The sequence below is a fragment of the Xiphophorus maculatus genome, chromosome 22 (genome assembly GCF_002775205.1).
Source record: "Xiphophorus maculatus strain JP 163 A chromosome 22, X_maculatus-5.0-male, whole genome shotgun sequence".
Classification (NCBI taxonomy): Eukaryota; Metazoa; Chordata; class Actinopteri; order Cyprinodontiformes; family Poeciliidae; genus Xiphophorus; species Xiphophorus maculatus.
The window spans coordinates 25,490,766-25,510,684 of NC_036464.1; the positions used below are offsets into that span (position 1 = coordinate 25,490,766).

At 38.9% G+C, this 19,919-nt stretch overlaps 2 protein-coding genes across 2 annotated transcripts; both read right to left on the reverse strand.

Moving 5' to 3' along the window:
* Positions 1-50: 50 nt before the first annotated feature.
* On the reverse strand, positions 51-14,944 carry chrna1 (cholinergic receptor nicotinic alpha 1 subunit). Its single transcript, XM_005812779.3, has 10 exons — positions 14,687-14,944; positions 11,437-11,579; positions 9,713-9,757; positions 9,198-9,307; positions 8,890-9,085; positions 6,953-7,190; positions 3,737-3,960; positions 3,528-3,642; positions 1,798-1,922; positions 51-1,131 (listed from the first exon to the last, which is right to left on the reverse strand). Exons 1-10 carry the CDS (start codon positions 14,739-14,741, stop codon positions 1,003-1,005), a joined length of 1,380 nt encoding a protein of 459 aa, XP_005812836.3. The 5' UTR covers positions 14,742-14,944; the 3' UTR covers positions 51-1,002.
* A 1,532-nt stretch (positions 14,945-16,476) lies between these two features.
* LOC111606719 lies at positions 16,477-18,494 on the reverse strand. Its single transcript, XM_023327873.1, has 2 exons — positions 18,471-18,494; positions 16,477-17,481 (listed from the first exon to the last, which is right to left on the reverse strand). The coding sequence occupies exon 2, from the start codon at positions 17,335-17,337 to the stop codon at positions 16,669-16,671; it is 669 nt and encodes a 222-aa protein (XP_023183641.1). The 5' UTR covers positions 17,338-17,481; positions 18,471-18,494; the 3' UTR covers positions 16,477-16,668.
* Between the last annotated feature and the right edge of the window lie 1,425 nt (positions 18,495-19,919).

A 19,919-nucleotide genomic window follows, 5' to 3' on the forward strand; every position in this document is an offset into this window, starting at 1 on the left:
GTTAAAACAAAAGAAAAGTGTCAGTGTTACTAATGACACTACAAAACAGAAAATGTTAAGTTTTTGACGTTTATTTCCACATCTACACAATAATATATGATTCAGAGTACTCTGTTTCAGTGGTTGCTTTGCCTGAGAAAACTTCCAAAGTTAAAATTAAAGTTTTTTTCTCTCTTTCCTCTATTTAACCAGGTAAACCCCATTGAGATCCAGATCTATTTTGCACCAGAAGGAGAAACAAGAGAAAATGGATTCCCATTGAAAATGCAATGTTAATAATTTGAGCTGAACTTTTCAGCTGAGAACCGCTGAAGGTAAAGTCTACAAAAGAAAACATTAGGGGGGAAAAAAACATCAGCTGATTTGCTTAAAAATCAAAACTTTTGGACGAAAACAACTGAACAACCTGATTTTAACACAAAAACATTTGACATGGGAAATATTGGTAGAAATATGATAGAATAAGTTTCAGATAACTCACTTTTTTCTCCTGAATATAAAATAAGATTATAATTACATGTAACTACACATAAAAGTAAATCATAAATAACTCAGGCAAAACCAATAAATAAAACTTCCTGGTTAGGAAATATTTTGCCTGCATCAGAAGATTATGAGAACACAATATTCTAACTATAAAAAAGCAACTAGAAATAATTATTTTACACATCAGAGTAATGGTACACCCTGCATTACCAATAAAGTTACAATAATAATCTAATAAAATCCATTCATGACAAAAATTGTACATATTTATGAATGGACAGTTAACTTGCTGAAGTTTCATCCGTCTTAGTAAAAACACAAACCCTCAAATGTGACTCAAGACTCAGGGCTCCTTACAGCATTTCAGCTATCAGCTCAGCCTTGGTGTGCCAGAAATGCCACACAGACCCCCTCAATATCACAACCTCAAAAGGGTCCACGAATGAACCGTTCTGATCCCTCTCAAAGCACGGCTTCTAATTTGATTGTACACATCCTCCTTTGTGGGTTAGGTTTTCATAGCATGTTGAGCTCTATTAGTCTCCCAGCGAAGACGGCAAGCGTTCCGATGATGCACACGGCCATGAAGACGCACAGCAGGATGTGGTCCAAAACCATCGCCACAAACTTCCATTCTTCTGCCGCCTACAGTGAAATGAGAAGACGTATATCTTTGGGTTTAGGCGTCTTCAAACTTGGCAACATTAATAAGGAGCAATTGTCTTTTAGGTGGCAGAAACTGCAATGGAAAACTGGTTTGCAAATGATTAAAACTGTATTTCACAATAATAAATGTTCTATGTTTTTTATTTGAGAGCTATGCTACTCTAAGGTATTTGCTGTTAATTAGCAGCTTTCACCCTTTAACAACTATGTATTTTACTCAGAAGACTACATGCCTAAAAGAACTTGATAATTTTTATTTGTTTCTATAATATTCAATTTCTGTTCTAAATATCTTATTGATCAAGAAGAAAAGTGTTATGTTTTTTGTAACTCATACTACGTATGTTTCTTCAATGCATCACTGTAGATGGTGATAGCTATAAGTAAGATGGATTCTCTGATTTTGGGAAGAATCCTTCCTTCCACATTCATTTTCAGAGGATCAAGAGCAATCCCCAGATAACAACTTTCTTTATTAGTTCTTTCAGTCCCTGACTCTGATGCTGCTACCCTAACAGATGATAGCCAAAGAGATCATACTCTCTATGGCAGGGTTTGAGAAGGTCTGCAGTATTTTCAGTAGTGTAAACATTTGTCTAGATCTTTCTTTGCCTAAGTCCATCAGATGTGCAGACGCTGTCTTACATTGTTAGATTCCTCATCTGATTTCATGGTTTCAGCAATGTACTTCACTCCTTCAATGGCACTGCGAACATCAGGGTTCTTCATGATGGGAGACTTATAGGTTACGCTGGCTGGGGTGGGGTTACCTGTAGAGGAGAGACGGCGGTTAGTTAGTCTGCCATTTTGGTATGGATTGTAAGAACAGAGTGGATGGAAAAACTCCTGAACTAGAAGGATGAATCAGCCCTTTATTAATAGCAACCTGTCAACAAAAACGTCTTTAGGTGAAGCCATGAAAAATCAGAATGATAACCAGGTTTGAGAGAAATTACATTTTTACCCAGTAAAAGATTGACATATCTCTCAGGTTCTGTCATGCTTTTGCAATGTTTTTTCCACAGTGATTCTTAAAGACATAAGCTTAGCTCTATACCAGAGCCACCTCTCCACTCTGAGGCCCTCCTGGATGACCAAACTTCTCACCCTATCAATTAAGGCCCCGAAATACTTCATGCAAAGTGCTGAAATCAGTTATTGTTGATGTAGACACATGATAAAAACTGTTCACAGAGACCCGTTTGCCTGCTGAACTTTTCAAACTATTTCGACAGAGATCTCTGCAAAGTGTTGTGTGATTGGTCAGAGGTTTGTTGCTGTGCCTTATGCTGAAATACACTCGGAAAGCAGTGTTGATATTTCTCTTCAACTACTTTGCTTCCACTGTTTCGTTTTTGCATCTGCAAGAGACGTTGATATTTTTGAGGAACATTTATCTGATGAGGTGAGGAATGATGCAAGTACGATTCTTCACTAAATAACGCCTATATACTGTAAATATTGGCGTTATTTAGATTATTATGCATCAGCTAGCATTATTTAAACCCTAGTCGATGCAGGAGGCGGCTTCTCCGGCAAATGTTTAATAACACCTGGGTGATTATTGTAACGTCTTTGCTCACAGAAGAAGCTGTCTGCAGAAAAGTATGGCGCTCTTGTAGTGTCTTCTGTCAGTCTCCTCTTGATGTGGGTGTGATGATGCTGCAGGAATAAGACTACATGCTACAGACTTTGGTTGAACAGCAAAGCTTTATTACAATACTGTAATAAAGTATTACTGAACTAATACTAGCACGACTAGCACGACTAAGGCTAGTCGTGCTAGTCAGCACGACTAGCCTTAGTCGTGCTGACTAGCCTTAGTCAGCACGACCGAATTGCGAGGAAATCTTGGCCCAATCAAAGTGAAATCCCCCCGATCGTTGGACAGCACCCCGTTTATAGAGTTCTGGCCAACACACTCTCTCCTCAAAGTTTACATTATTACTTGCCTTTCTTCCAGATATACTCATGTTCAGGTCACGGTTGTGGGATATGGTCAGTCCGGTTTTTTGGACTCAGTGTCTCTTTTCTCAGCTGATTTTCTTGCACATTGCCAAAAAAAGTCCTCATGTGTGATCAGACACTACACCCTCTCTGTGACAACTTTGTAAAATAAAGCTACGGGAAGGTGAGGGGGGGGACCCCCTTGAGTAGTGGCGTGAATTATAATGAATTGGGAGGAGTGTCCCTCCGGTGGTCTGCACCGTTGTATGAAAGGTGTGTACAAATATGAACTGTCGGAAACCACCCAACTGTGCATCAACTGTTTGGCTTTGGATGAAGTATGTCAGGGCCTCATGGGTGTACTTTCTTTTTACTATCAACTTACCGTACTTGGTTTTGTGCTACAGTGTTTAGAGTGGGTGTCTTGCCTGAAATATCTGATATGTCCATGTCAGTAGGGAACAGTCTCTTCTGGCTGATCTCCTGACTGGGTCGCTTCATCGTTGAGAAAAACATCATGTTTGGAATGGTTTCAATGAAGACCTAACAGGACACAGAAAAAAATAGATCAAGCTCCGCCATTGATGGAACAGATGCATCATTTCTCACTTTCTACCACAGAGCAAACAGCATGAACCTTGCGGATCCATGCGGGCATGGTGTGCGTGCTGGGCGAGCGGTGGTGTGTGTTGATGACGATGACTGTGATGATGATGGAGGCGATCACAAAAACCATAGTGAAGAGCATGTATTTCCCTATGAGAGGGACAGCGCTGGAAGTGGAGGGAATCAGCTCAACGATAACCAGCAGGAAGACAGTCAAAGACAACAGGACAGAGATGGACAGGGTCATCTTCTCGCCTTGAGTCAGGGAGAAAAAAAAACATTACGTCTGAAAACACAATGCAGGTAACAACAAAACACCTCCACACAATACCACACTATACTTTCATCATGTTGAAGGTATGGTGTAAAGTACCTATGTACCTATGGTTTAAAGTACCATCTGACAAAAAAGTTATTTTTTGCCCGGTCATTAGGAAGAGTTTGTCTGTTTGGCAGTATCCTGTTTCCCTCTCTCAAAACCTTTACCATAAAACAAACTACAGTGGTAGTAACAGCAATTAGAAACATCAGCTGACTGCAATCCACAAATACTTGAGACCCCCTCTAAAAATGCTTATATTATAACTGCCCATTTTGATAGTTCTAACACTAAATATACCGAAATATGCTTTAATACACACAGTGGAAATCCTCTTAGCACTGTAGGTGTTACTGTAGAAGCTAACATGTACAGTAACCTTTATCTCTGCTCTTGGAGAGCAGATCGGTTGTACCAACCAATCTTGTACCTCCAGGATTGGTTGTATCTTGGAGGTACAACCAATCAGTTCCAGGGAAAATAGATGGCGCTCCTGATTTGGCTACTTTGCAGACACCAGCCAGCAGCATGTCATGTAGCATTGGACCTTGGTAATTCACCTACCTAAGCTGCATTTTCTTTAGAATATCTTAGGCATGCTTTACAAAAGATAATCAGTGAATAGGTGGGTTTTCCATAAATAATTTAGTTACGCTCCACAGAAGAATCTGAAAATATTGAATCACGAGAAGGCAGGGCTTCATTGTAGCAGCATAATATCTGCTTAAATAGATTGATCAACCAATACTGTTTTAATTAGTTATTCATGTTTGTTGAGGCACTTTGTTGTTTAGTTAAAAGTTCTCTAAACTCTAAAGCATGCCATCTTAATTAACAATCACAGTGAAACATTAGGGACCATAATGGATAATTGACAGGTCAGGCTAAAGGGACAAATTGATTCAGTTTCCATGCATTTATGAGTAAAACACATTTTTGTGCTGCTTTGACTGCAATAATTGATGTAATTGCACCAAGTTTCTCTTCCCACCCGTACCTGACTATTTGTTATAACGCTTCAGTTCAACAATTTTTTCTTCTTTTTTTTCTGCATTGAGCCTGAATAATAATAATAATAATAATAATAATAATAATAATAATAATAATCTGCCCATCTGACATTTTTTGTTTACCGTGAGACATAAATCGCCACTGACATAAATACACATACATATCTGTGTTTTACTTTTTCCCTAATTCATCTCTCAGCACACTATTAAAGTTATAAATATAAAGTACAACTTTTGTGAAACAATACTTTAAACTCAAAATGTCCAAGAAAAAAAATTAGGAAAGTTTTTATTTTATTAACCTGTTTAATCCCAAATTTTTTTCCTGCAAAATAAATGCATGCATTTCAATCCTTGGACATCCCTAACACATGATGTTTATGAATTATTACATTTTATGTTGGTTATTTTAGTGAAAATGTAGGTTTTATACTCAGCAACAATTGTTGCCGGTGGGAAACTGCATAGTCTGAATTACACAAATCTGGCCTATTTATACATATAAAAAAAATAACAAAAATCATGACATACATAATCTATTATAACAACGAATGGTTAGAGTGTTCAGAAATATTTTAAACACATAAAGATCCAATGCCACATCCTGCAGATGTCATTGTCTCAATGTGCCAAGTGACCTTTGACCTCATTTGATTATTTCATCAATTAGGCAAAGTCAGGTGAAAATGTTAGTATGAACAAATCTGCATCTGAGAGAAAATTCTCCTTGTTCTAGCAGACCAATCACTACACCTTGTCTCTGTCCTAAACTAGTTTCAGGCGTGGCGTCATCTTGTAGTCGTCATTCAGTGAATAGGCCACACTTTGTGGAAAGGATCGCCTTTTGGGGAGGGTTAGAGGGGGGGAGGGTTTCAACTGTGGGAGTGACAGTGATGTTCAGGTTCCTTCAGATCTAGAAGATCTAGAACAGGGGTGTCAAACTCCAGTCCTCAAGGGCCACTGTCCTGCAACTTTTAGATGTGCCTCTGCTGCACTACACCTGAATACAATAATTAGGTCATTAAGGCTCTGGAGAACTGATCTACACAAGAAGGAGGCAATTAAGTCATTTCATTCCAGCGTTTTGTACCTGTGGCACATCTAAAAGCTGCAGGACAGCGGCCCTCGAGGACTGGAGTTTGACACCTGTGATCTAGAATATCTGATAGTTTTAAGCTGTGTGGGAACAGCAAGATATATAGAATTAACAGCAAACCAATGGACGCCTAGCATAGTGCTGTCTATGTATTATGCTAGCGGCAACAATTGTTGCCATGCTTACATTCACTCCTCTTATGATCAAAAGATGAATGAAGGGACACAATTTTCTTCATATATCAGTAGAAGACACTTCAAAGAACATATGTTCAAAATATTTTATTTATATTTGTTTATTTAAGTATTTTACTAACTTCCTCTTGTACAGGTTTGTGACTGACATTTACCTCCAGCGTTAAAGGCAGGAAGTAAGGAGGTCTGGTCATGTGACCTTTCACACTTGCTGCATGAAATTGATATTGGTTAGAGTAGACACCCTATTATTTTATTTTAAAACTTCAGTTAGCTGCCAAAAGTCAAAACAATTCTTTTAGAGCTTCTAAAGTTAGAAAAAATGTCTGGCAACAATCATTGCCGGTGGGATTAAACGGGTTAATATGGCTTTTCTGCTGGTTCTGTCATGTCATTTCATAGGTTAACTTTTCTGTGCTTTCTTTCTTTTAAAAATGTTTTCTTTCCAGATTTTCACATTATTTTATGGTTGTTCTGCTTTCATGTGTTACACTTTGAACCTCAGCAAACACTGAGGTTTAAGAATAACATCAATACATGCTTCTGCAAATTCATTGTGAGAACTGTGAAAATTAATTATTCTCTTAAATCGTAAAAGACAAAGGGTGCTGTTTCTACATTTACATACCTGAATCAGTAGGGAGGTAGAAGACTAGTCCAGTGAGAAAGGAGAACAGCATGCAGGGAATTATGACATTGACAATGAAATAAAGGGGAAGCCGCAGCATCAGGAAATGGTAGGTGATGTCCAGATAAGGCGTGTCAAGGCAGCATGTGTAGTAAACCCAGTGTTTCCAGCTCCTGTAGTCCTTCAACACCCATTCACCTGACTCCATGAAGTTACTGAGGTCTGGTCGGTCACTGTCCTAAAGCCAGAAAGCAAACTTAATATATGCAAACACACATTGAACTTCATGTTTCATCATAATTATGACTTAGGAAGAAAATTGTGGTTTGCAAAACATGGCTTCCTTTTTTTTTATCTGTCACCTTTACTCTGATACTGCTGAACAAAACCAGTGCAAGCAATTGCTTGACAGAAGTCACACAGTCAGTAAAAGGAATTCACCAGTGTCATTTATCTCAGTATGAATCCAGCTCTTATGTGTATTTATCTTAGCTGTTGTGAAGTTCTTGTTTGTGAACCAACAGCATCATGAATAAGAAGGAACACAAGTCAAGTCAAGGTAGAACGGTTTTGTGGAGGCTGAGTGTCTCTTAAGGGCACGGTGTAACCCATTATCTGAAAATGGAACCAAGGCGTGGACGTCCACCTACAGAGACCTGCAGAGATCCATAGCTCAGTTAGAAGACAGGACAGCTATTATGATGATTTATGTTGTGCAAATCATGAACCTGGACTTTATGAAAGACTGGCAAGACGAACGCAATCAGAATTTCCATTCAAGGTTACCTCCAAGCCACAAAGAGGACTGATCAGTTGAGACAGCAACTTTTTCACATATGGAGGAAAGCTAACATTTTGCACCTTGAACACACCCACAGTGGCAGATGGTATGGGGATTGTTTTTTTTTTTTCTTTAACAGGAACAGGGAACTGGCTGCACAGTGGTGCAGTTGGTAGCACTGTTGCCTTGCAGCAAGAAGGTCCTGGGTTCGATTCCCGGCCCAGGGTCTTTCTGAATGGAGTTTGCATGTTCTCCCTGTGCATGCGTGGGTTCTCTCCGTGTACTCCGGCTTCCTCCCACAGTCCAAAAACATGACTGTCAGGTTAATTGGTCTCTCTCTCTAAATTCTCCCTAGGTGTGAGTGTGTGTGTGCAGGGTTGTTTGTCCTGTATGTCTCTGTGTTGCCCTGCGACAGACTGGCAACCTGTCCAGGGTGAACCCCGCCTCTCGCCTGGAACGTAGGTGGAGATAGACACCGGCAACCCTCCCGACCCCATTAGGGACAAAAGGTGAACAGAAAATGGATGGATGGATGGATGGATGGATGGATGGAACAGGGAAACTGGTTCATCGTGGTATAGTTACTGGATTTAGGTGCATTGCAATCCAGAAAGAAAACCTGTCAGAGATTGCCAAGGGTTTTGGAATTAGGATGGAGGTTCACCTTCCAGGTAGCTTGGCTATTGCCTTTCTACGTAATTCCCCTCAATTTGTATTTCCCTTTAATGCTTTGTCTGGGATTTCTCCTATTCAGTTTGATTTATCCAATTGAATTTGAATGGGTCCAATCGACAGAAGGAAAACTTGTGAATGATGAGTTTCTGCAATGTTTTAGACTTGTAGTCTGCCTATGGTTGTATTTAGACAATAGCAGCGGAGGAAGTGAACGAAACTATCCAGTATGCGTTAGCCATGCTTCCAAATATTGAGCAATTAAAGTCTGGTAAACTTCATCAAGCCGGCACATTGCATACGTCACAGCCAAACGTAAGTGATTGGGTTAAATTAGATCCACAAAATGCACTTTCCTTTCTGCATCACAACTCTGCACTAACTTGTGATGCTCTATCAAATACATTTTCAAACACACAGACATTTCTTATTGTAAAGCAATGGATTTTGAACAAAGACAACATATTAAAAGCTTCACTCTTACTGGGTTGATGATGACCAGTGTGCCATCATATGTCCAGGTACCCAGTTTCATGCTGCAGTTCTGGAGGTCAAATGGGAAGTGAAGGACAATGATCTCACAGTAACTCTTGTAGATAGCAGGTGGGTTCCATGTTATCATGCCTGTGTGCTCCAGCAGCACTTTGGTCTCATGGATGATGGCAAAATCACCATCGGCACTGGAACGAGGAACAGGAAGGAAGCAGAGGGCAGACAGAGTGTGACCACATATTCAGTTAGCTAAAGCTGAGAGTAGATGTCTGTGTAAACCAGAGCAGCAGTTCTGCTTACTTGTTGTACAGAACTAAGTCGGGTTTCCATATGTCTGTTGAAGGAATTCGGATCTTTTTGATGCCTCCATAAGCATCTGGATCCCACTGCAGGTTCACATCTTTCCATTGCTAGGATGAAAAATGGGAGGACATCCCTCCAAATAATTAATCTGTTTATTTATTCTTCCCCTGGTGATTGACCTTATTAAACCAATGTAATTTGACATAGATCAGGCTGATCTATTGATGATGAATGATCTTTTAATATAAATGTTCTGGATTGGATGTGTATGGAAGGCCAAAATAAACTTGGATTGCAAAACTAGTGGATGTCAACAGATCAGTATGGATCTTAATAATTTATTGATGTATTTACTCGTTTAAAATAAATACATAAATAATGGCCCTTTTGGCCCTCCATACATGTGTATCAAATTCATGTTTAAAACCTCCCTTGTCATGCTACCCACCCTTGAAATGAATTCATAAAATGTTTTGAATTAAATACATTATAGCTACACACAAAACAGCTACCTGTCGGAGTCGGACATTAGTGGTCACAATCTGGTTGACTTCATCCTGAGAAAAAGAAAGGAACAACGTCAGAGATAGAAATGAACTTGTTGACCTTGAGATAAACTGTCCTGCAGCTTTTAGATGCATCCCTGCTTCATTACAGCTGAATCAAATGACTGAACTGCCTCTTCAGCATGCCATCAAGTTTGACAAATGCCTGCCTTTCTTTGGGAATCGCTAGTAGCAAACTGATGTTTACAAAGCCTGACCTGCCTATTCCAATTTTTTTGTCTGAATAATTTCTAAATATAGTAACAAAATAGTTAAGATGGCAACAGTGGGGGGACTATTGTTAACCAAGCACATCCATATTAGATAGAATGGGCAGGTCTGTAAGTCGGCTCTCTCTCAGTCAGGGCAAAGAAAAGTAGAAAATGGCTGATTTTCAGACTTGTGCAGAGGTAGATATCATTGATTTCACATGTAAGTATTGACCTATCACCAATCACCCAAAATTAGGAAAATCATGGCTGATTTATCGATGGGCTCCTACTAAGTACATAATAGGACTGATCAAAGTTGCATCCAGTATTATGCAGTGAAATGTGTCTACAAACATTAAGACAGAATGTACCAACAACATAGTGATTCAATGTCAGTAAAAAAATATTGTAAAGAAATTTTACATAAACTGACATCACTGGGACTTTTAGAAACATATTTTGTTAGAAACTAAAAATAAATCCCAATCATATTGGTGTATTTAAAAAGCAATTGACTTGTAACTTGACTTTAGAATCAAACAGTGACGAAAAGTAAAGTAGCTGTTCATGATGTTTGACGTCTAAAAATGTATACAAATGATAGTGATATTATGTTGCATACTACAGTTTAAAACATGGTGCAAGATTTTACTGATTCTGTTGATCAACTACTCTTCATGAATTCAAAAATCCCAAGACTCTCCTCATAAGGACTTATTCAAATGAACACCTTTAAAATAAATAAATCCCTTTAAATCCTTATGCAGAGCAGACCGTTTTTACTTTTTGATATGTAAAATGCTACAAATGATAGAGCGTGTACATTATTTGTGCCAGGACCACAAGTAGTGTGCAGACAGTTAAAATGACATGCCTTCAACTCATTAAACTATCAACTTCGCTACACCCAGCAAGCTCTGCATCAAACGGGAATGAATGGGACAAGAGAGCCGCACCATATGTGGGACATGTGAAATAAAACTAAATTATTTTTGAAGCCCAACAAACATGGGGAACCATGTTACATTGTTGAAGGCTAAGCTAATTGTAAGTTTGCTACCCTTCAGCGTCATTGAGATTCAGGGCATTTGCTTTACGGAAAGGTCTTTTTTAGAAAACATTCCTCCTCTAAGATAGTTTGATGAAGTCCAGAGGCCCACAAATTTTTTTTCAAATTGTTTTCGTGTATTCAATAGTTTTGTCTCTGTTTTGTCTGAGGTATTTGGTCTTTGTGTTTTTTGAAGTATGGGATCCTGTCTGGTGATCTGGTTGTGTTTGTATGGATGCAGGTGACAGGGGTTGATGATGGGGGATCATGTTGAGTCAGTAACTGGTTTCTAATCAAACCATAGCCTTCTGAATCCTAATCTAACCATGAAAAGCCAACAAATCTCCACCCCTAAATGCTGGTTGTAAATTTCCAATATTTTCCAAACTGTTTCCACTCTTGGAAATACACTGGGAAATTTTTACCCTTACCACACTAATAAGTTGGATAAGCTGCAGGCCCACTGTGACTTCTACAGCATCGCTGAAGTGGTTAACTGGACGAACCACTTTGTTATAACCGGTAAACAGGGTTTTCACCAGTTTCGTCTCGTCTTCTGAGCAGGATCCCAACCCTGAAGCAAAAAGAGATAAACACAATTTCAGTTAGGGCTTGCCCAACTTTAGGTTCAAGTTCAGTGAAGTACATTCGGAGGTAATGCCCCCCTTTCACGCCCTTCAGAAATATTTTCACAATGAGAGCTGCAGTAAGGAAATTCTCTTTACTGTGGATCCTGCTCTGAAATTTTCCTTGATTTACAACCAGCAATCTGAAACCCTTAATTTCAGAAACATGAGGACTGAAAACAGGTGCAGAAGAAAAGCAGGGTGAGAGGACACTGTCTGATTAGAGGCAGGCAAGGACAAACAGAGCAGAGAGCTTCATGCCAACACTGGACAAGTGACTGACATTCCATGTTGGTGAAAAGCCTTTCCACTGGCTGTCGCTCGATCAAATCCGTCTCCATAGGTTGTTTGTGGATCTAATCTCAGCGCTCAGCAGGTGTTTGGAGCAGCCGGCTCTGGCCAGCAAATTGTCATGAAATGACTTTCAGCTTGATATGAGTACACATAAAACACATTTAACACCTCTCCATATTCACAACGCTTTAAGTAAACAGACTTAGATGTTTTCATCCTTACTAAATGTTATGTATATTTATATATATAGTTTACATATAGTTTAAGCTGCCATAAACTATATGATGCCACTGAGACAAATGGCATCGACAAAGGAAAACAGATTAAACAGAATTGAGTAATACAGTGTCATTTAAGTAGTCATACCTCTTAAGCTTCTTCACATGTTGTCATGTCACAACCTCAGACAAACACCAGTCTCGTTATCCTTTGTGGATAATGTACAAAGGACCTTTTGTGGACATTTCTGTGGACTGTAGCTTGAAATTATTTGTGGAAAATTTGACCATTCACAGATTGGCTTGTACACCACATCTACAACATTCGACAGAAAATGCAGCTCGGAAAGCAATGCTGCCTGACAGACTATTGGCTGCATTTGCAAAGCTGCCAATTCAAAAGGACCAACTAGGTTTTGCCGTAGTGCCAAAGTGGTTCGTATTGTGTGTGCTAATGCCTATTAAGGTATTTTTTTGGTGTGTGAACTACTAAAATAGGAAGTTCTAAGAGTTTTTAGAGGGATCTCAAATATTTGTGGATTTTAGCTATTTGAGGGTGAACGTCTCCCTGCAATCACTGGGTATCTACTATAGTGCATAAATGGAAGGAAAATTACACCTTGATTTAAATTCTTTACACCTATCTGAGAAGAGTGGTGTACAGTATGGCTGTCCACCTAAATTCATAGACCTAGCAAGAAAAAGCCTGTAGTAACTCTAATGTCTAACTGGAAATCTGAGGTGAGAATTGAATCTGACTAAGCTGCAACTGTTTTGCAAAGACTGGGCAACCCTTTCAGGTTGTACTGAACTTTACAGTACCTTTTGACTTGTACTACTCAGAAGAGCTTCTATATAATAAGCCTCATTTCCCCAAATGTATTCCTCCTGCTTACAGAAATTTGAGTCTCTAGATGTGCAATGCTGGCAGAGGCATACCTCAAGAATATTGCAGTATTGTTAAAAAAATTTAATACTTTGTAGCCTTTTCCTTCCACTTCACCATTGGAAGCTACGTTGTGCTGGCCTATGACATAAAATCCCAAAGAAATACAATGAAGTTTGTAGTTCACATTATTTCATTCTTTACAGTAAGTGGGATGGTCAGTGCATTTGCTGTGATAGTAAACATGTCAGACAGACCAGTACAAATGACCCAACAGACAGCAGTGGGAGCCAAGTGGCATTCTATGTGTGCTATCCCGGGAATGTACTGGCAAGTTTCCTCCAGCCTGAGCTGGACAAACTGGGATCAAGTTTCATTAAGCCAGCAACAGAGAACATGTACATGTACCCTGACACACATGAAGGTTTGGTTTCCTTCTATACGTTCTATTTCAAGTTTTCATCAAAGATCAAGAGGTCAGGGTTGGTGTAGTGTAGTGCACATTTCTTGTATTTGTCATTATCCTTCCCGGTTAATGTCTGCTTACATCCTGTTTGTTGTCAAGTTTGTGTTATTTTATCCAAGAACAGAAATAGAAGGGAGGAAGAAACACCTGGAGCTGTCAGTCACTGACCACTCTGTGTTGCTATTTGCTGGTGTTCTCCTGCGCCAGCAATGGGGTGACAAAACAGTGGAGGGGGGCTTTAGATGTCTCTCTGTTCCAACACAGCTGATTGAAGTTGGTCCAATTACTTCCTCTGCATGTCAAAGTTCTGCAGAGGTCTGTTAACGGCCGTCATTTTGTTCAGGTGTGCTAAGCCAGAGAAAGCTCTAAAACATGCACAATGCTGGATGTTGAGAACTGACTTTGGACACCACTGCTCCAGACAGCATGGTATTTGTTGTCTCTTGCCTCCACCATTTTAATATTGTTACATGTATGCCAGTAATTTGGTTTGTCTTAGAAAGAAATTGTGTTAGGAAATATGCAAATCATTTGTAAGCACTTAAGAATACCGCAACTGCTGAACTGTAAAATGCAGATCTCAGTGTCTGATTCTTAGTCTTCTATCACCAAAATACCTGATGTGTATTTCATCTTCTGTGGTTAATATAAACTACATATACTGATCAAATCTGAACTAATATAATGCTACAACAGAATAGATTTTTTAAAAACAGTTTAAAATAATGAAACTGACTTTATTAGTTAAAACACAGAAGGGACAATTAGTGTTTTTATTTTTGTACGAACCACCTTAGAATTAGATAAGAACATTTTTGACAAACCTGAACTAAATTAGTATACGCTGACTAAAATTTCTTTTTTATCCAATTCCAATGGTTGCAGGAAGCAGAGTGTACCTCTATGTGAGACTGAAAGGTCACTGTGACAAATATGTGACCTTAGCTATCAGTCTTTAAGGGGATGTCACCTAGAGTAAATTTCATATACAAATTAGGCAAAAAAATTTAAAATCCTTAGATTTATATGACTTATATTTTCCCATACAAACACCTGCATACCATACATACATTGTTAGTCATAGTACTTTCTGAAAATCATTAAAAATTAGACCCTTCAGAATCTCTGTTTTCAGAACCAATTGCCAAATTCCTTAACACCAAATTACTCAAAAATATAAAGAATTCTTACCAGAATATGCACAAAGAATCCATGGGATACAAATCAGGACCTTGTGAAGGTGCATATCTGTGCCGTAAAAATCCTTAATCCCACAGGAAACTGTTGAAGTGTGTCCAGTTTGAAGATTTCAGTGTGACACATATACTAAGTATGCATTGAAATAGATACACTGAAGCTGTAGCGTTCAACGAAGAGCAGCAGGGTATATGTGGTAAAGTGGATCAGTCCAGGTTGTGAACTCTGAGCTCTTGCTTTTAATAGAAAACACTATGCCGCTTCCCCAACCCACCAACTTCTCAACCACTCACCAAATGTCCAGGCAGGAAGACAGCTGGGATTGCTTGTCTTTGATGCTAGTTGCTGTGAGTTAAAATGGAATGTTAGGATTACGGTTTGGTTCCTTTAGTTAGTAACAGGTTTTGTTCATGGTGTTCATTTTGGTTATCTGTTAAACGCAAGAAATAAATATGTCTTTGTGTGTATTTGTTTAAGGAATACTGTTAAGGTAAAAAGTAGTAACAGTTCTTTGGTTTTCGGTTTGAGCACCTTTCTAGAAAACCCGCTTTATCAGGGTGTAGATATTTCCATTTTTTGGAAATGCCCGCTTAACCTCTACCAGATTGATGGGAAGCATCTATTGCTTCTCTTTGGTTATTATTGACGTCTTTCTTTAGTGGCATTATGTTAACACATATGTATGCTGCAGGATAGCAAAGTTATGAAACCTTTGCTTCTACAGAAGAGATAACGGAGAGATCAATAAACGGTATAGGACACTTTTAGAGCCAGGACACTGACACAGAGAAGCAGACAGACAGCTGCGCTCTCCACTGATGAAATGAGAAGCATGTCTGGGGACATGCTGTTATTTGACTGACATGGACACATACACACACACACTCACGCCTACTTATCAGCTCATGTAGCATGAAAACATTCATTGGGTTACAGTCAGACTGAACAACCGAACAACTGAAATGAATCACGGACAAAAATTAGCATGTGTCTTTTACTGTATAATCAGCTTCCAGTAATCGGAACATAGTAAAGGCAAGCACTATAGTCTGTGACATACTGAATCAAGTGCTGAAAAAAATGAGGGAATGTATGCTGATCAATATGTGATGCATTCACTGACAAAATTTGTATGGGAATAAATGTGTAGTTCTTTATCATTTCAAGTGTAGTTATTGAACACTTCTAAATTCATGGCATTACCTGTAAAACATGTGGCATAGGATTCCTCACAATATATTGCTGACCTTTCATTAGCAAATTACCTTAATGTTACTTTTAAATTACTCATACCCCAGGCAATAAGTGATGAGAAAACCCTATTCCTTTTTAAGTTGCCTATTTGCAAACAGCAGAAACTCTGAGTAGTGGATGGATGCTGAAGAGTTTAAGGCGTGGCAGTGGCAGTTTCCAAATTCCTTTGGTGCCCTATATGAGAAACACATCCATATTTAACCCTTTGATGCACAACATATGTTCACCCCTTCTAATGCACAACATGGGTCAAAAATGACCCGCATTCATTTTCCATGTTATTTCATGCTGACTGAGTTTTTCTTTGCTCTGTTTTTCAAAATCAATTCATTTTATGATTGAATATTCCAAGTATTCTTTAAATATCTTGTTTTTAATTACCACAGATCATTAATTTATTTTTTTGTTTCCTACTTTATGAACAAAAATAATTTTTATATTACTATACATGGGTCATCCAAGTATGATTTAAAATTAAATGTCTTAATACTATTAAAAAAAAAGTTTCAAGTAATTACTTTAGCAGTGAATGGGGCCAAACAGTTATTTATTTAATACTTGCAACACGTTTGTCATTTTATCACACATACACATAAATCCTGATAACAGATAACAGCTATTGAACTGAACTTTATCTGTGGTTGAACAACTGTAAACTGGTGAAATGTGACCAAACAAAATAAAACACAACTGAACACATTAGTAGAACACAAACTGCCATCTCAATTTTTGCATGCCTCACAAATGATCACTAATTTTTTGTGCTCCTTGCACACCGGCCTAGTGCACTGGGAACACCAGCTGCTGGCTTTTCTGTCTTTCGAAACTGGGCAGATCGCGCACCTCTTCCTCTTCCTTTGGCCCTCCTGTCTGATGTCCTCTTGTAGCTGAGTGGTGGCTGTGTCTTTTTTTAACCCACACCTTCCCATTGCCTCAATAATATGCTTCTGGAGTTTGGGTGTGCCCTCCATGCGCCTCTTCATATGTGGCATGACGAGCTCTTTGCCCAGCTCCTTGATAAATAGTCGTCGTGCATTACTCGCACCACCCATATAATCAGGGTGTTGTGCACTGAAGTTGGTGTAGGCATTAAGTGTGGCAACATCCAGCATATTGTACCAGAGAACCATGGGCCACCTCCTTGTTCTCCGCAGACATGTGTAGTTGCTAACCATTTGATCCATTGTGTCCACTCCTCCTTTCGTTTTATTGTAGTACTGGATCACTTCTGGGTTCTTCTTCTGACTGCTGTTATCCACTGCTTTGTCATCATGCATGGTGCTCAGTAGGACAACAGCCTTTCCTTTCTTCTGCACATAGCTCACCATGGTCATGTTGCCATAGAATCCAAATTCCGAGCTATGAAGCTCCCGTGATTTGGATGGCTTCATGATAGATGGTATGTCAGGCTTGTTCTGGCGAAGAGTCCCAACGGTGGTCAGATTGTTCTTGAGGAGCTTGGTGAAACTGGTGAAAACTGGTGAAAAAGTTGTCCATTGTCCATGTAGAATTACAAAAGCTGTGCTTGTTCTTAACTTAAGAAAGAAAAAATAAAAATGATGATTTGTGGTAAACAAAAACAAGATATTTACTGCATATCTGGAAAAGTAAATGATAAAATTAATTTATTTCAAAAGTATATCATAGAAACACTCAACCATACATGAAGTAACCTGGAAAATGAATGCGGGTCGTTTTTGACCCGTTTTGTGCATTAAAAGGGTAGTGATACAAAAAGGGTTTTTGTTCAAAAAGTAAGAAAGGAAAAAATTAATTAAGGATGTATGATGATCAAAAACAAGTTAATTGAGGAATACCTAGAATACTGAATGATGAAATTAATTTATTGCAAAGATTGTTGTTGCGCAACACCCCCCCCCCCCTCCTTTCTGTCTCTACTCTCTCACTTTCGTACTTCCTCTTCTGAGAGGGGAGATGTGCTACCAGCTCTCCTTCTAACGGGTTAATTGAGTTTCCTAAATCTGCTGGGATTTACCCTGTCCAGAACTGAAGTAAACTCTGTTTAAGCTGGTTTCGAGAAACGATTCACCTGATTTTTGACGGCCTACATCCAGGTGCCCCACCCTTCTTCCCCCTGTGAATTAGCCAGACTGAGCAGCCTACAGCCAACTAGTTTCACAGAGCACACCTGTTAACGGTCGCTCGTTCTCTATTTTACAACTTGCATTTGTTATTGAACCAGGTAGGTTTTAGTGACTCGGGCGAGTCCGAAGGATGATGTTTTACATTTGGGCTACCAGCAACCTAAAAACATTTTCTACTTTTTCCTCTCCAGAATCAAACATCACAGCTATTTTACAACCATCAAAGAACTTTAAGGTGACTCATTAACTGAATGTCCACAACATCTTTTAGATTTTCTTTATGCTAAATATTTTATTAGTAAGGCATTTTTGCAAGGGTCAGTACAGCTTAATTCAGTAGCAGAAATAATCAAATAAGTAAAATCAATCATCTAGTCTATCTTTCCCTACTGCTGATACTGAGAACTAAAAAAGGGAACCTTTGAGAGAGACGGACGGAGTTTGACGTTTCGAACCCCAGACCTGGCCTGATGATGAAGAAGGTGTTGCAGCAGGAGGAGGAAGTTGATCGGCGAAGACAGGAATCTCTGTAGGTCTGATGAGCTTCTTCTCCGCATGGATGGTGAGGTCACACAGGACTTGGTGCTGGCAGGAAAAAAGGCACCAGTTCTTCTTCTTTGTCTTTGCCTTTGTCTTTGTCTTCATCTTTGTCTTTGGGGTCTGAACCCAGCTGATGAGAGAAGTGCGATTCAAAGCCACAGGTTGTGGGTCTGACCGGTTGGTCCCCATGAGCAGGACAGTCTTCAGCTCTGTGGCCCCGGCTCTTCTTCAGCTGCAGAGTTCTTTGTCCATCTCGATCTTGGCTCGAAGCTGCCCGGAGGATCCAACCAAAGGTTCCTCTTTTGCACCCACCTTTTATAGGGTTTATCCACCCTTTTGGTGCGTTTGCATTGGCTAGCACTGTTGCTGTACTTATTTCATTGGCTGACTGCTCAGACAGATGATCTCATATTCATCACTGTCTTACAGACATTATGTCCTGATGTCTGTGCTAATGTCTCAGGGTTGCTCAACCTCCTATGTCTCTTGCCTTTCACCTTTCACCTACCATCTACCTCCAACATATCAGTGATCTTCAATTGCAGTTACACCTTTTTACACCATTTCAAGTTTAATGTCAAAATCACATTTATATCACATTTATTTTCTTTAGCTTCTCTGATTTAGCATTCATTTATAATTTTATAACCACAACTTATTAATTACTCGCATTATAATCCTAATGTGAGTTATTACAGATGTTTTCTAAAATGAAACCAAGAATAATCCATGATTCTAATTATTTGATACCAAAGTTACAGTTACTTGTTTTTCTTGTAAGTGTTCCCACAAATGTACGTGTAAATATTATTACAAGTAAACCAATATTAATATAAGTATTTTACTTTGAATCTTATCAAATTACTCAAAATGTTTAGATTTCATTCTTTAAACTTTCATGCTTTAAAATAAGGAATAGTCTCAGCTATTTTTATAAATCTGCAGGCTGGAACTTACTTCCTCTTTTTCCAGGAAACCTGCTTTTCCTGTTTAATGACTCTTTCTGACTGACTATGATTTCTTATGATTAGATAGAAAAAAGTAGAATTAAAGCAAAGTTTGCATGAGACAAAAACAACACACACAACCAGATTTATTTTATTGACACCTAAGTCTACTGCTGGGCCTTGATGTCACTTGAGTGATTCATTTTAAAGATAACTTTATTAATTATTACTGTTAAACTTAAATCTCCAGCATGGGGAAGTGGGATGAGCTCGGATTTTCTTGACAAGATATAGAAGATAAAAACTCAGCCGGGTCACTTTTGACCCATGTTTTGCATCAAAGGGTTAAGCAGTCACACCATGGAAACACTTTCGGAAGCT